This window comes from Tetrahymena thermophila (assembly GCF_000189635.1).
Source record: "Tetrahymena thermophila SB210 genomic scaffold scf_8254659, whole genome shotgun sequence".
Taxonomy (NCBI): domain Eukaryota; phylum Ciliophora; class Oligohymenophorea; order Hymenostomatida; family Tetrahymenidae; genus Tetrahymena; species Tetrahymena thermophila.
This window is the reverse complement of record NW_002476426.1, coordinates 994641-1008626: the sequence shown is the minus strand read 5'-3', so window position 1 is coordinate 1008626 and position 13986 is coordinate 994641. Positions and strand designations below refer to the sequence as shown.

The following is a 13986-nucleotide window of genomic DNA, read 5'->3' as shown; positions in this document are numbered from 1 at the left end:
TTTTCTAAAACAATTAATGAAATGTTGAAAGTTAAATTAAGTTAAATATAGATTTAAATGATTAGTAGAAATATTATGAAAATTAAGCAAAATATAAAATTACCTTTTTTGTTTTAAAAAAATTTTAAAAGATTGCTTAATTCTTGAAAGTTTGAAATCTAAAAAGTTAAATCAGCAAACAGGATATAACTTTTAAGTAAATAAAAATCTAAATCTGTTTGATAAGAATAAAGTACATGAGAATCTACCAATAAATTCGTTGAAAATTTCACATTCTGTTTTTAAAATAAAAAATTATTAATTAAAAATAGTATAAATATTATCTTGGTTGCAAATAAATAAAAAATATAAGTTTTTTTTTTAAACTTGACATAAATATTATCATTAATTTATTAATAAAAAATAAATCGATCAGCCATTTGATGCTCATTAGCAAGTAATATAATCAAAAAAAAATTAGAAGAGTTTATATTTAATCAAATAATTAATTTTAAAATAAACTAAAAAATTTGTTAAAAATTAGTATTTTGTAAGTAGCATTAATTAAAGTAATAAAAATTATTCAACTTAATTTATCAACAAGTAGTAATTAGCAATGGGAAACTGCCAAAATTTTGTAAATATGAATGATTAGCGTAAAAACGAGGTAGTTAATTAATAGATTTCCGTAGAGGCACCAGAACAGAAACAAAACCCAGGTATGAAAACTTAAAGTTTTTCTTACTTTATACTTTAAAATATAATTATTCTACTAGCCATTAGAGAAATAAAACTAGAAGATATTAATGCTCGTTTGAATATTTAACAAATAAAAGCACTTTTATAAACTTTTTTGCAAAAACCGAAATATTTTATTACAAAATAATATCTTTGAGGATTTAGTGAAAATATTTTTATTTAATCCTAAAGTTTTTAAAACTGATTTTAATTATAGCCGTTGAAATAATTGAGAATTAATAGATTATAAATTTATTCTTTTATGAAATATTTAGGATTTTAAAAGAGACCAATAGGAGTTCAGGCTCCTTTATTTAGCGGAACCTGCCTTTTTAATGGAGGGTTTTAATAGAAGTCTCTTAAAGACTATTCAGGAAAATATCTTATAATTTTATTTTACAGCTTTGAAGAAGAGCAAACTTATAATGAAATATTTAGCTTCAGTTAATTGAATGAAGAATTTTAAAGTAGAAATTGTGATATAATAATTATTATTGACGAGAAATTAGAGAGAATAAAATCATAGATTGAAGCATATTCTATAAAAAAATCATAAATTTCTAATCCATAGCAATCACCTTAGAATGAGACTATTACACCAGCATAGAATGATATTCAGCTAAACTTAAGAGTCTTTGGAGATTCTGAAGGAAAAATATTCAAGAACTTTAAGGTGCCTACAACTGACTCAAATAAATGTTATAGATATAAAGCTGCATTTGTTATTGATAAGTTGGGCATTATTTAATACTTAAATATCTAAAACTCAAATATCAAATGTGATCCAAAATTCTTGCTTTAAATTTTAGTTGAAGTCTCCAGTACACCTCTAAATAAGTAGCTATCATTATTTGAGAGAATAGGAGGAGCCAGAGTCATAGTAGAAGCAGTTGAGATTTTCTATAGTCAGTTGTCTAATAACCCGTTTCTAGATGAGTTCTTTAAAAATATTAACATCAGAAGCATGAAAAGTATCTAGGCTGAATACCTAAACTACCTCTTTCGCTTACCCTTAAGAAAGCAAACTGATGTTAAGCTGTATACAACTTTTAATGGAAAAAATATCAGTGAATCGCATAAGAAGATTAACATTTAACCAAACATTTTTGAAATTTATATCTAAACATTCTGCAACATCTTTGCAAAACTTGATGTTGACCAATTAACTATTTAAGAAATTTACTAAAGATTCTAGTTTATAAAGCCTATATTATTCCCTAATTTGAAGTTTTAAAGATGTACTTATGAATTACTAGGGTGTAATTAAGACCTGATCAATTAATTTATAGATAGACTATACTAAAGAGTATTCAGTGATGAACAATTAGGACCTTTTTTCAAGGGTGTTGAAATTAATAAATTTAAATCAACTCAAGCATAATTTTTTACTCTTGCCTTCGGTGGTAGATCATCGTAAGCGCTTATCTACTTTCTTATTTACTTATTTTTACATTCTCATTTCCTTATTTATTTATATATTTATTTATTTGATTAGTTAATTTCTTACTTCTTTCCTTAGTTTTTAAATAATTTAGTTATAACATTAAAATATTTTAAAATAAAGTTATGAATCTCTTAAATTAAAAGAATCTCATGCTCATCTTAAATTAACAGATCATCATTTTGAAACATATATAGATTATATTTGCTAATCATTATTAGATATGAGTATATAAGAAGATTAAATTGAATTAGTTAAAAAGTAGTTTTAGATGCTGAGAAATTACTTTGTCACAAATAATATACAGAATTCTACATATAATAATCTACTTCAATCTTCTGTGTATCACTCTTAACATAACAGAGATTCCTTTTAGCAAACTCTTTACTATCGTCTTGGTGGAAAGCAAATTGTTGATTAAATATTTGCTGTTCTCTAAAAGAAAATTCAAGCAGATCCAAGAATTAATTATATATTCAGCTAGCAGCCTAATTAAATGGATTTCTATGAACAAATTTAAATTGCAATGGGAGGATAAATTAAGTAATGAATTACCAATACTTTTTTTGATACTTGATACTAAAATTATTATATTTTTCCATTTTGATAATTGATTTTCATTTTATATTTTTAAATTTTATTTTAGCTTTTTTTTTAATTAAATGGATTTGAAAATTTTTTTTAATTTCAGATTAAATTTTTTTGAAATTATTTTCTTTTTAAATAAATCACCTTTTATTAATTGAAAATTAAAGAAAATTTTATTAATTATGATCTTTTAAAACATATAAAAATGGTTGTGGGTCAATAATAATAATAACTGATATCTTAAAAATTTAATAAAATATTTTTATTTAAGAATTAATAATATAGAAAATAATTGTATATTTATATTAAATTTAGACAAAAAAATCCTTCTTAGTTTGCTCCTTTAAATAGTTAAAATATGAATTAATCTTAAATTAAAAATGGGAACGCACTAATTAAAATAAATGAAATGTAATTTGGATAGCTAAAACTGCATTTGCTACATTCAACAAGGAGTTTTTAAATTGATTTTGATAAAATTGTCGAGATAGGTTAAGTGTATGAAAGTTTGAGAGGTATTGTATTTAATATAGTACCTATAAAAACTATATATGAATAATTTGGTGGTGAAAATAGTGTTCAAGCTTCAGTTAATATCTTTTATGATAAACTCTAGTACGACCATAGATTGAATATTCTCTTTAAGACTATTCCTGTAGCCAAACAAAAAGAACTATTTTATAATTTGATATCAGTTTGTGTTGGGAGTCCCAATTAGTAAGTTTCAAATATTTTATTATAATTTATTTTTTACTGAAAAATTTAAAATAGATATGACTCAGCTAGAATGAAGGCTTCGACTTTTGAACTTCATATGAGAGACATACACTATGAGGGTCTTGAATAAAACTTAATATCTACTCTTAAAGACATGATGCAATCGGATAAAGATATTTAAAATGCAGTTCATGTGTTGCAAACTATAAAAGGAGATTTAATAATACCAATTGCTAGCTTATTTGACGAAGTTGGAGGAGACTAAGTGATTGATTAAGCAATAGAGAGATTTTACACTAAATTAAATAATGACGAAAATCTATAAAAAATGTTTTAATTCTTAGATAGAGACACATAAACTAGTAAACTTAAGACATATGTGAAATAACTTTTCGGAGGTCCTCAAAAGTAATTAATTTTTGAATGATAAATAGAATGAATAATTAATTTTACATTAATTTATTTATCAATCTTTAGTTATAAAGGAAGAAATATGTAGAAAGCTCATTACCATTTAGGTATAAACGATAGCTAATTCGATAAATTCAAAGTTATTCTTAATTAGTCTTTTGGTGAAGTTGGAGTAAAGATTGAGTTGCTTCCTAAGATTTCTTTTAAATTAGAAACACTAAGAGTCGATATAGTTGATAGCAGATAAAGTAAATTTAATAGGCTCGGAGGAGAAAAATTTTTAGGTATAGCAGTGGATCTATTTTACCAAAAAGTAATGAGAGATGAAAGGATCAATCATTTCTTTGATAAAATCGATATTAAACGCCAAAAATAAATGATGGCTCATTTTTTATCTGTTATGTTGGGTGCGGATGAAAAGTAAAAATAAAAAATATTTAACTTTAAATTGTAATAGATTTTCTATTTTTTAGGTATAAAGGAAAAAATATGAGAGAGGCTCACTAGCACTTAGAATTGAATAATCTACACTTTGATGTCTTCAAAGCAATCTTAATGGATACTTTGATTGAATTGGATGTAGATTATTCATTAATAGATTAAATAGAAAATGAAAATATAGAACCTTTGAGAAAAGAAATAATAATTCATGTCTAATCCCCCAATTATAATTATTTCTGATGCAATCTATCTTGATATCTATTTATCATATATATCTAAATAAAGAAGGTAGCTTCTTTGTTTTTTTTGAATATTGGTTTATACATATTTCTTAGAAAGGTGTGCATTTAGACTCAAAAAATAAATTATATGTGAATAAAAACTGAACTGTTTGAGAGTGGGTGATTGATTGATTGATTTAAAATAATTTTGTTTTCAAAAAATTTGCTTGGAAAATAAACATAATTTATTGAAAATGTATTATAAAATATTTAAAATAAATAAATAAATAAAATTTATCATTTAATTATGAAAAAAAGTTGTATATATATTTTTGTCTATGTAATATAAATATTTTATTAGAATTTAATACAAATCAGTATTTTTTTTTTCATAAATATTTTAACTAAAAAAAGATAAAATTTATGAAATTAGAATGAAGATGTTTAAATAAAATCATTTTAATGTTTGCGCAATAAGAAAATTTCAAATTTATAAAATCATTATGTTGTAGAAATAAATTATAGAAGTTCAAATGAATAAAAATCTTTTCAAAACTTAATGGAACCTCTCTGAAAATTTATTGTGTAAAACGTAAAAATATATTGATGCTTTAGTTGATTTAATTAATTTGAAGATATTGGGTTAATAATTTACGGTAGGAATCTAAAAGGTGACTTTTATGTTAACTACTTAATAAGGATCTTTTAGAAAGATGAATGAATGAATGATTCTTACCAAAAATAGAATCTGATAAAAAAAGTAGAAGTAATTTCATGGTATTAGATTTTTTTTCTTCAATATCTCTCTATGCAACATTTTTGCTGCTAATATTTAAAAATTGGAAAAACATCCTATTCTTAATTAAATTTGGTATTTTAATTGTAAAAAATATCCCACGTTTTTAATTTGATAGTTCTTAAATTTTATAATAATTATAAAATTTATTTTTTAATTTAATTTCTTTCGATCGTATATTAAATATTTGTAGATGAAAATAATAAAAATATATAGATAAATAAATTTTACATGATTTTTGAATCATCTTCCTTTAATATATGTTTAATGTATTCCTCTATCATTCATAATAAATGTTTACATTTTAATTGAAGATTTTTATTTAATTTATTTTTCTATTCTAATTTTGTAGCTAAGATTATATAAAAGAAATAATTCGTTTACTAAATAACATTAATAGAGTAAATAATTTGAAGGAGTCTATCAAAATTTTCGCAATATTTTATCTGCTCACTATATATAAATACTGATTCATTTTAATAGAGGGATTCTATATTTACTAAATAAATATTATTTTTTCATAGATTATGCATTAAAGTGTTTTTTGAAGATTACCATCAAATAAAAATGGTAGAAATATTAGAAAATTAAACTATAGTTTGGAAAGAATTCATGCGAAGATATGTAGCGGTATATCAGCATTTTTTATTAAATAAATAATACTAAAGAAGAAGAAAATATAAACTATAAAAAACAACCGCGAAAGTCCAAATTTACAAATAAAAAAAGAAAGAAAATATAAATCAAAGTAATTATCTTAATCATAATAAAAATTAAGCATTTTAAAAGAAATAAAGAAATAACTGATAAGCATAATATCAATTTCTTAAGTACAAAAGATATATTAATTATTAAATTTAAGATGGGTACTCGTAGAAGATAGTAAGCAGTCTCCAATGATGAAAGCAGTAGTAAATAATAGGAAGTGACTTAGAGAACGCTTAGAACAAGGACAAAAAAACTCAAAGTTGTTTCAGATTCAGAGGATGATTTAGAAGACGAATTAGTAAACATTTCATTTTCACTCACTCACTCACTTCTCCTCTTTTGTTTTTACTTTGATTTTTTTTTTTTTTGAGTATTCGTTTATCAGCACTTAATTATCTATATAGAAGTGCTTTCACAATAAAATAGCCTAAAGAGCGAAAAAATTGTAAGTACTAAGATGATAATATCTACATGAACAAATGAAAGAAAGCAAATTAGTATTAAGCAAAGCAAACTTTTGAAGTATAAAGTGTTTTTTAATTTACGAAGATAGTATAATTTTTGTAAATCCATACTAAGATTTGTATTCAAGAATCATTTTAACAACACATTACATTTAAAAATACTAGCCTTATATATATTTTTAAATAAACACTACTTCACATTTCTAAAGAGATATAAAAGGAGGAGCTTAATTTCTAATATACCTCATATTAAATTATTAACGTAAAAAGGACGCATAGTATGATGATGAAGAGGAAGATTTTGATGATGAGGCAGTGCGTAAGCCAAAATCTAAAAAGAATTTAAAGAAAAATAGTAGCATCATAAAATCTGGTAATGGAAGAGGCAGAAAGAGTAAAGCCAAATAAAAGAAGAATGAGGATTCCATGCAAGAAGAAGAAGAAGAATCTATTTAAGGAGGAGAAGAGGACAATAACTAAGCTGAAAATGAAATTGAAGAAGAAATAGAGGGTAACGAATAAGACGATTAAGCTCATGATTAAGGAGAATATGCAGAGGATGATCTCGAAGATGAGCCCCCTTCAGACGATTATGAATATGACTCCGAAGAAAAAGCTAATAGTAAGAAAATTTTTATATAATCATAAATAGTAAAGTTTTGCACATCAATAAATCTTAAAATTTTGAGATAATGATTACTCCATATAATATTTTAAATGACCAATTCATAATATCATTTAAGTAGGTTGTAAAATAAGTATAAAACCCATCTATAATTTTCATTGTATATTACAGACAAATAAAATTAAAAGAATTAGCTTAATTTATAGATTCTTGCATGCATTTCAGAAATCAGCTTCAAGGGGAATCCATTTATGCAGAAAATATAAAATTTTAAAATCAACAATGATATAGTTATTTTAATTCTATTGTTAAATTGCTTTGAGTTTCTGCAAAATTAAATCTATAAGTATTGCAAAAATTCTGAATTTAATGGATAACGCAGATTAAAAGTTTAGATTTATTATTGAGTAAAGCAGTATATTCAAATAGAGAGGGAGACTTTACAAAGAAGCAATATATTAATAGGATAATTAGAAATAAAGGAATTTTAATTTAGTTTTGTAAATTGCTTAATTTTTATAGAGAGATGATTGATTATAAATAGACATAATATGAAATAAATTTTAGAAAATGAATGAGAAGTTATTCATTTTAATTTAATTTATTAAGCAAGAAAATCAAAATAAATAAAAACTACCATTGAGCATTAATTGCTGTAGCCTTTACTAAAATTTAGCCAAAACATACTTATAGTAAGTAAATGGAAATTAAAAATAAGGAAAATAAAATTTATTATGAAATTATAATTTGGTTTTGTATGAAGAAGTGCAATTAATAAGAAAAATGATGTTTATATATTCCATTGAAAAATAAAAGAAATTATACGAAAAGGTTTGAATATTATTTAAAAGAAAAAAAAAATTCATAGGATTCTAAATTTTTTTTAAGTAAGAAAAAATGCATTTATTTATTTATTGCTTAGTTTGATAAAAATTCAATCGGAAAAAATAAAAAATAAAAAGTGGAAAGAGTAGTACTTAAAAGGTTAAAAAGAGAGGCGAAATAAATGAGGTAGATCAGAATATTCAATTTTTCAATGATGAAAAGCATATTAATAAAATTTAAGACTTGCTTAGGAAAAATTAATAATACGTCATTTCGAAGAAAAAAGAAAGTGAGGTTGCATCACTTACTTTCAAACATTATCGAATATAATGTTTTTTTTTAAATTTTGCTGACTGACTGATTTCCAAATAAAAAAAAATTTAGAACCCAATAAATAATTAATACTTAATAAAAATTAGTTAGCTTATTAGCTAGTATTTTAAAATTCTTATTAAATCATCTCCCATTTATTTATCTATTTACATTTTTCAATCTTCATTAAAAATATTTTTTTCTTTCTCAACTTAATTAATAATCAAAAATGAAGGAAAAAAAAATTTTTAATAAATAAACTAAAATGATCATTTGATTAAAACATCAACTAAATTATATAAATGGAGTCATTGATTTTATTTGTGCAATACCGATAACCGTTAATAAAGAAGGATTTTTATTTATAAAATTTTTTATTACAATCAATTAGAGGTATAACGTGACGAAGTGTACAATCTTTCAGAAACAGATGCAAATGAGAGTTGGTGCTTTATTTGTAGAGATTAGGGAAAACTTATATGCTGTGAAAATTGCTCAAAAACATTCCACTTGACTTGTGTGGGTATTAAAAAGCCTCCAACTGGTGCTTGGGAATGTCCTTACTGCAGAGAAGAAAATAAAGATATATGCTGTGCATGTGAAAAGAGTACTAATGAAGCTGAAATTAAAGTTACTTGTTCCCTTTGCTATCGTTTAATGCATTTTGAATGTTTAGGTATTCCTCTTAAATAGCTCGTAGATTGTCCAATGAATAGAAATTATTTTTTGGATGCAGATACTCTTACTATATTGCAATCAATTAGTGACAAAGATGATGCAGAAGTAGCTAATGAGAAGTTAAAAAATTTGACTGAAGCCATTAAAAAGCTTCATACTACTGAAGGTAATATTAAGATAAATTTATTATAAATATTAATAATATTACCATTAATTAGGAAAATAAATTTTATATTCTTGCTTTACTTGCATAGGCTATTTTGGAATAGATAAAATTTAAGATTATGTCTCAACTGAAGTTGGCAACTGCTTTATCACAAAATTAAATAGTAAATTTTTTTTTAACAAAGAATGAAAAATAATTTTTCAAATTTTTTTAGATGCTGCTTATATCCACAGTTATTGGTTACCTGAGTCTGTAGTTGAAAGGAAAATCCCAAGAAAACTTAAAAATTTCAAAGATAAGAAAAAATAAGTTAAAGTTGCAATTGATGAAGAAGAAATAGAAATAGCATTAACTGAAGAGCCTGTTGATGTTTTAGAAGAAAATATAAAAATAGAAAGAATTATTGACTGCAAACGTCCTATAAAGCATGCCAAGCGTTCATACAGAGATATTTATGATTCTATATTCAGCAAATATGGAGATTTATATGAAAAATAAATTGTCTTTGGAGCAAAAACAAATTATAAATTCCTTATCAAGTGGTAGGGACTCTTCTATGATGAATGTACTTTCGAAGATGAGTTCATAGTTCTTAAATACAAAGAAATTTTAAGAAAATATTTGTAAATAAAGATGTTTGAGGAAACTATTGGTATTTATTATTTATTGTTAGCAAAATTTTTAAACTCATTTATTTGTATCTGATAAAAATAATTAGGAACTCCAAGATTTTAAGAAGAAAGAGAAAACAAAAGAAAAATAAACACTCAAGTATAAAAGAAGTATAAGCAATAACCTAATTTTATCACAGGTGGTTCATTACACAAGTTTTAAATAGATGGTGTTAATTGGCTTTCAGAAAGTTATAACAAAGCAAACAATGTTATTCTTGCAGATGAAATGGGTCTTGGTAAAACTGTGTAGACTGTTTCTTTCTTAAATTATTTGTACTATGAGAAAGATATTGATGGACCTTTCATGGTAGTTGCTCCTGCCTCCACATTGTATAATTGGCTGAGGGAATTTGCCATTTGGGGAGATAAATTCAATGTACTTGTGTATACTGGAAACTAAGCTTCTCGTAGCTTGGTCAGACATCGTGAGTTTTATTTCAAAATCAAAAATCCCCTTAAGAAGGGCAAGAAGAAAAAAGATTTAGTACCTAAATTTAATGCATTGATTACAAGTTATGATACAGCTATCAATGATGCTCATTTCTTAAGAAAAATTCAATGGGAATGCTTGGTTGTTGATGAAGCCCACAGACTTAAAAATAACGAATCTAAATTCTTTAAAATCTCATCAACTATCGCAACAAGACATAAAGTTCTATTGACAGGTAATTAAATAAATAGAATTATTTTTAATGCATAAAAACTAAAATAATTTTTCTTTAATTTAAAGGTACTCCCTTACAAAATAATATATTGGAATTACTCAATTTAATCGAATTTATCTGTCCTTAGAAGGCTAAAACAATGAAAAATTTCGAAAGCTTAAAAATGTTTTTATAAACAACAACTACATAAACTAAATAGCAATAGCAATAGGATGAGTAAATACCTGAGGCTGAACGAAAGAAGGCCTTAAGTGAGTTAACTAAAATGCTTGCTCCTCACTTGTTGCGTCGTAAAAAAACAGATGTCGATTTAGAATTGCCTGAAATGGAAGAAATTATTATTAAGATCTCTTTAACTGATACCCAAAAGTATTACTATAAAAATGTATTAGTCAAGAACTATGATAACTTGAAATTACTTGACGCTAAATCTAAAAACTTCTCTAAATTTTCTTTACTTAACATTCTTATGAGTTTACGTCTTGTTTGTAATCATCCTTCCCTTTTCTTATACAAAAAGAAATATCTCATTCCTAAAAAAGACAAATTCTAAGAAGAATTTGTTGATTGTTCAAATAAACTTAAGTTTTTAGAACGTATGATTCCTAAACTTTTGTAATAAAATCACAAAATGCTTATTTTCTCATAATTCACAATGATGCTTGATATTATGGGAGAATTCTTTAACTTCAAAGGATGGGCTGTAATTAATTAATTATTTATTTATTTATTTATTATTTTAACTATAAATTTTATTAACTCTATATTTTTTAACTTTTAGTTTGAAAGACTTGATGGTACAACCTCTGTCATCGACCGTTAAAAAACTATTGACTCTTTTAATTCAAAGGACTCTAAGGCTAAAATCTTCTTACTGTCTACACGTGCTGGTGGTTTAGGTAACTTGCAAAATATTAAATTAGTTTACTTATTTTTAAAACTAAAAAAATCTATTTAGGTATTAACTTGACTTCTGCAGACACTATTTTCTTCACAGATAGTGATTTTAATCCTTATAGAGATGTCTAAGCCATTAGCAGAGCATATCGTATGGGTTAGGAATCAAAAGTAAAAGTATACAGATTAGTAAGTAAATACTCAGCTGAAGAGCGTATTATTGAAATAGCTACTAGAAAGCTCTTGTTAGAATCAATTATTATCAATCCTATTAATAAATTCACTAAAGAAGATTTTGAAACTATTTTAAAGAATGGTACTTATGAAATGTTTAACAAAAATTTAGAAGAAAAGGATTAAGAATTTACTGATGAGCAAATAGATGCTCTTATCAGTAGAGAAGGAGATATGATAAAAGGCACTGATGTTGAAAACGTATCCTTGCGTAAATCTGATCTTAATGATTACTATTTAAGTGGTTTTAAATTCAATTCATATAATTTCGAAACTGTTGATGAACGTCAAAAGCGTAATGATGAAGAAGAAAAGTAAAAAGATTAGAAAAAGTATTGGGAAACACTTCTTGACGATCAAGCTAAATAACTACAAAGTCAACAAGCTAGTGAACTTGGTAAGGGTAAGAGAGTAAGAAAGATGATTAATAGCACTCTTCAAGATGATCATAATCGTACTAGTGATTCTTATTCTGAATTCGATGGAGAAGGTGAAAAAGACAAAACTGTCTCAGAAAGTGATGGTGGCGCTGACGAAGTAGTTGAGAATTTTGCTAAAAAGTAAAACTCTAAAAACAATAATACAGGAGCAGCTAGCAATGCAAATAATTACTTTTAGGTACTTATTTATTTATTTATTTAAATATTTATTTATTTATTCATTTAAAATTATTTTTACTTTTTTAGCTTTTTCGACAAGCCAATTTTTTCAAATTTTTTATATAAAAATAATTAATAAATAATATTTTATTTAATAAATAAATAAATAATTAGGAGGATCAATAAAACAAAGGATTAGTACACAAAAACAAAAAGACAACTGATAAAATATTAAAATATTTTGATGAAGAAATATATGCTAAATCACACATGAAATTTGCCAACATGTCTGATATTGATCGTTTCTAGTTTGTACTTAATGGTTTTAATGAGTTCCATAGAATGGAATTCCTCTCTTTTATTCTTGAATTTGGTATGGATTTTAATACAATCGATTAATTCTGGCTTGAACTCCAAAAGAACAGACCTGAAACTTTCAAAAAAGACCATAAGCCTACTTACATGGATTTCAAAAAGTATCTCAAGGAATTCTACGCAGCACTTTTATTCTATAAGAGATTAGAAAAGCTTGACAATGCAGTGTTCTGTGGATTATCTGTACGAAAAAAAAATATGTCAAAATAGATTTTATTTATATTATTTTTTTTTATTTAAAAAAGCCTGAACTTGTTGTTAGAAGAATCGGAGGTCTTTCAATTTTGCGTAAAAAGTACAACTATTTCACAAAAAAACCTGAGAAATTCAGAGTATCTCACAAAGGTAATTTAATATTTTTAAAAAAATGCAAATAATAATGTTAATTGTTTAATCTAAACAGAATATTCTTTCCATCAAGCCAAATTAGACGAAAACAATAAAATAGAATTTTAAAAGTTTAAGTGGACTAATTACGATGATTATCTTTTAATTCATGCTATTTTTGCAGTAGGATTTGGTAACTGGGAAAAGCTGTTAGAAAACAAGATTTTATGGGATTACCCTCAAGATCTTAATTTATAAATATGGTAAATTATTTTCCATAAGTTTGACGAAAAGGAAGACAGAGATATCAATACAATCGATTCCGAACTAGGACAAAAGTATGAATAAATTTATTATTTCTAACAGGTTTGTATTTTAATTTTATGAATAATAAATTTAATATAGGTACGTTATTAGGAAATTATAGAACAGAGCTAACAACATGATGAATTTCTTGCTTGATGTAGATGAAGGAAAGAAGGAAGAATGATAGAAATGATAACACAATTTAAAAATATCATTATTATATTTTGGATTCATCCTTTTATCTTAACCTATATAGATAGACAGACTGACATAACACAACTTAATACAACAAATGATAAAAAATAATACACTGTTGTTGTTTAAAAAGAAGGATTTAAAGAAAAGAAATTTTTCTTGAAAAATGACATACTCTGTTAACCCTTTATATTAACATATAAAATTACTTTTTAATAATTTAATAATTGAAAACTATAAAATTAATTTATTAATTTACTTTTGTGTAATACTTTTTGTTGAGCTCTTTTTTCCTTTATTTTTAAATTAATACATTTCTTTATTCAATTTATGCAAAAAAAGTTAGAGCATAATAAAAAAAAAATGAATATATAAATCATAAAATTTTTAATTAACAAATTCATAATTCAGAGAAAAACCACTATTTACTCTTGACTAAATAAAAATAATATTGAATGGTATTGAAGCAATACCAAATTTATCAAATAAATTTTATCGCCTTTTTTATCAATCAAATCTTAGTTAAATATTTATTATATTAATTATTTTGCAAAAAATTATTGGTATAGGATTTATAAGATTTTTACATCTTAAAAAATTTATA

The 13986-nt window shown here is 24.3% G+C and overlaps 2 protein-coding genes across 2 annotated transcripts; both read left to right on the top strand. All coding sequences in view use genetic code 6, as the record gives it.

The window, feature by feature from the left end:
• Positions 1 to 595: 595 nt before the first annotated feature.
• Positions 596 to 4555, top strand: TTHERM_00049330 (protozoan/cyanobacterial globin family protein; the record flags this gene model as incomplete). Its single annotated transcript, XM_001014828.2, has 7 exons — positions 596 to 698; positions 993 to 2130; positions 2282 to 2701; positions 3062 to 3463; positions 3518 to 3871; positions 3941 to 4294; positions 4348 to 4555. The coding sequence occupies 7 exons, from the start codon at positions 596 to 598 to the stop codon at positions 4553 to 4555; spliced, it is 2979 nt and encodes a 992-aa protein (XP_001014828.2).
• A 1308-nt stretch (positions 4556 to 5863) lies between these two features.
• Positions 5864 to 13696, top strand: TTHERM_00049310 (SNF2 family amine-terminal protein). Its single transcript, XM_001014826.3, has 13 exons — positions 5864 to 6338; positions 6775 to 7126; positions 8658 to 9110; positions 9163 to 9273; positions 9325 to 9762; positions 9829 to 10449; positions 10515 to 11152; positions 11231 to 11348; positions 11408 to 12198; positions 12354 to 12737; positions 12800 to 12899; positions 12958 to 13219; positions 13287 to 13696. The coding sequence occupies exons 1-13, from the start codon at positions 5955 to 5957 to the stop codon at positions 13369 to 13371; spliced, it is 4737 nt and encodes a 1578-aa protein (XP_001014826.3). The 5' UTR covers positions 5864 to 5954; the 3' UTR covers positions 13372 to 13696.
• Positions 13697 to 13986: the final 290 nt, after the last annotated feature.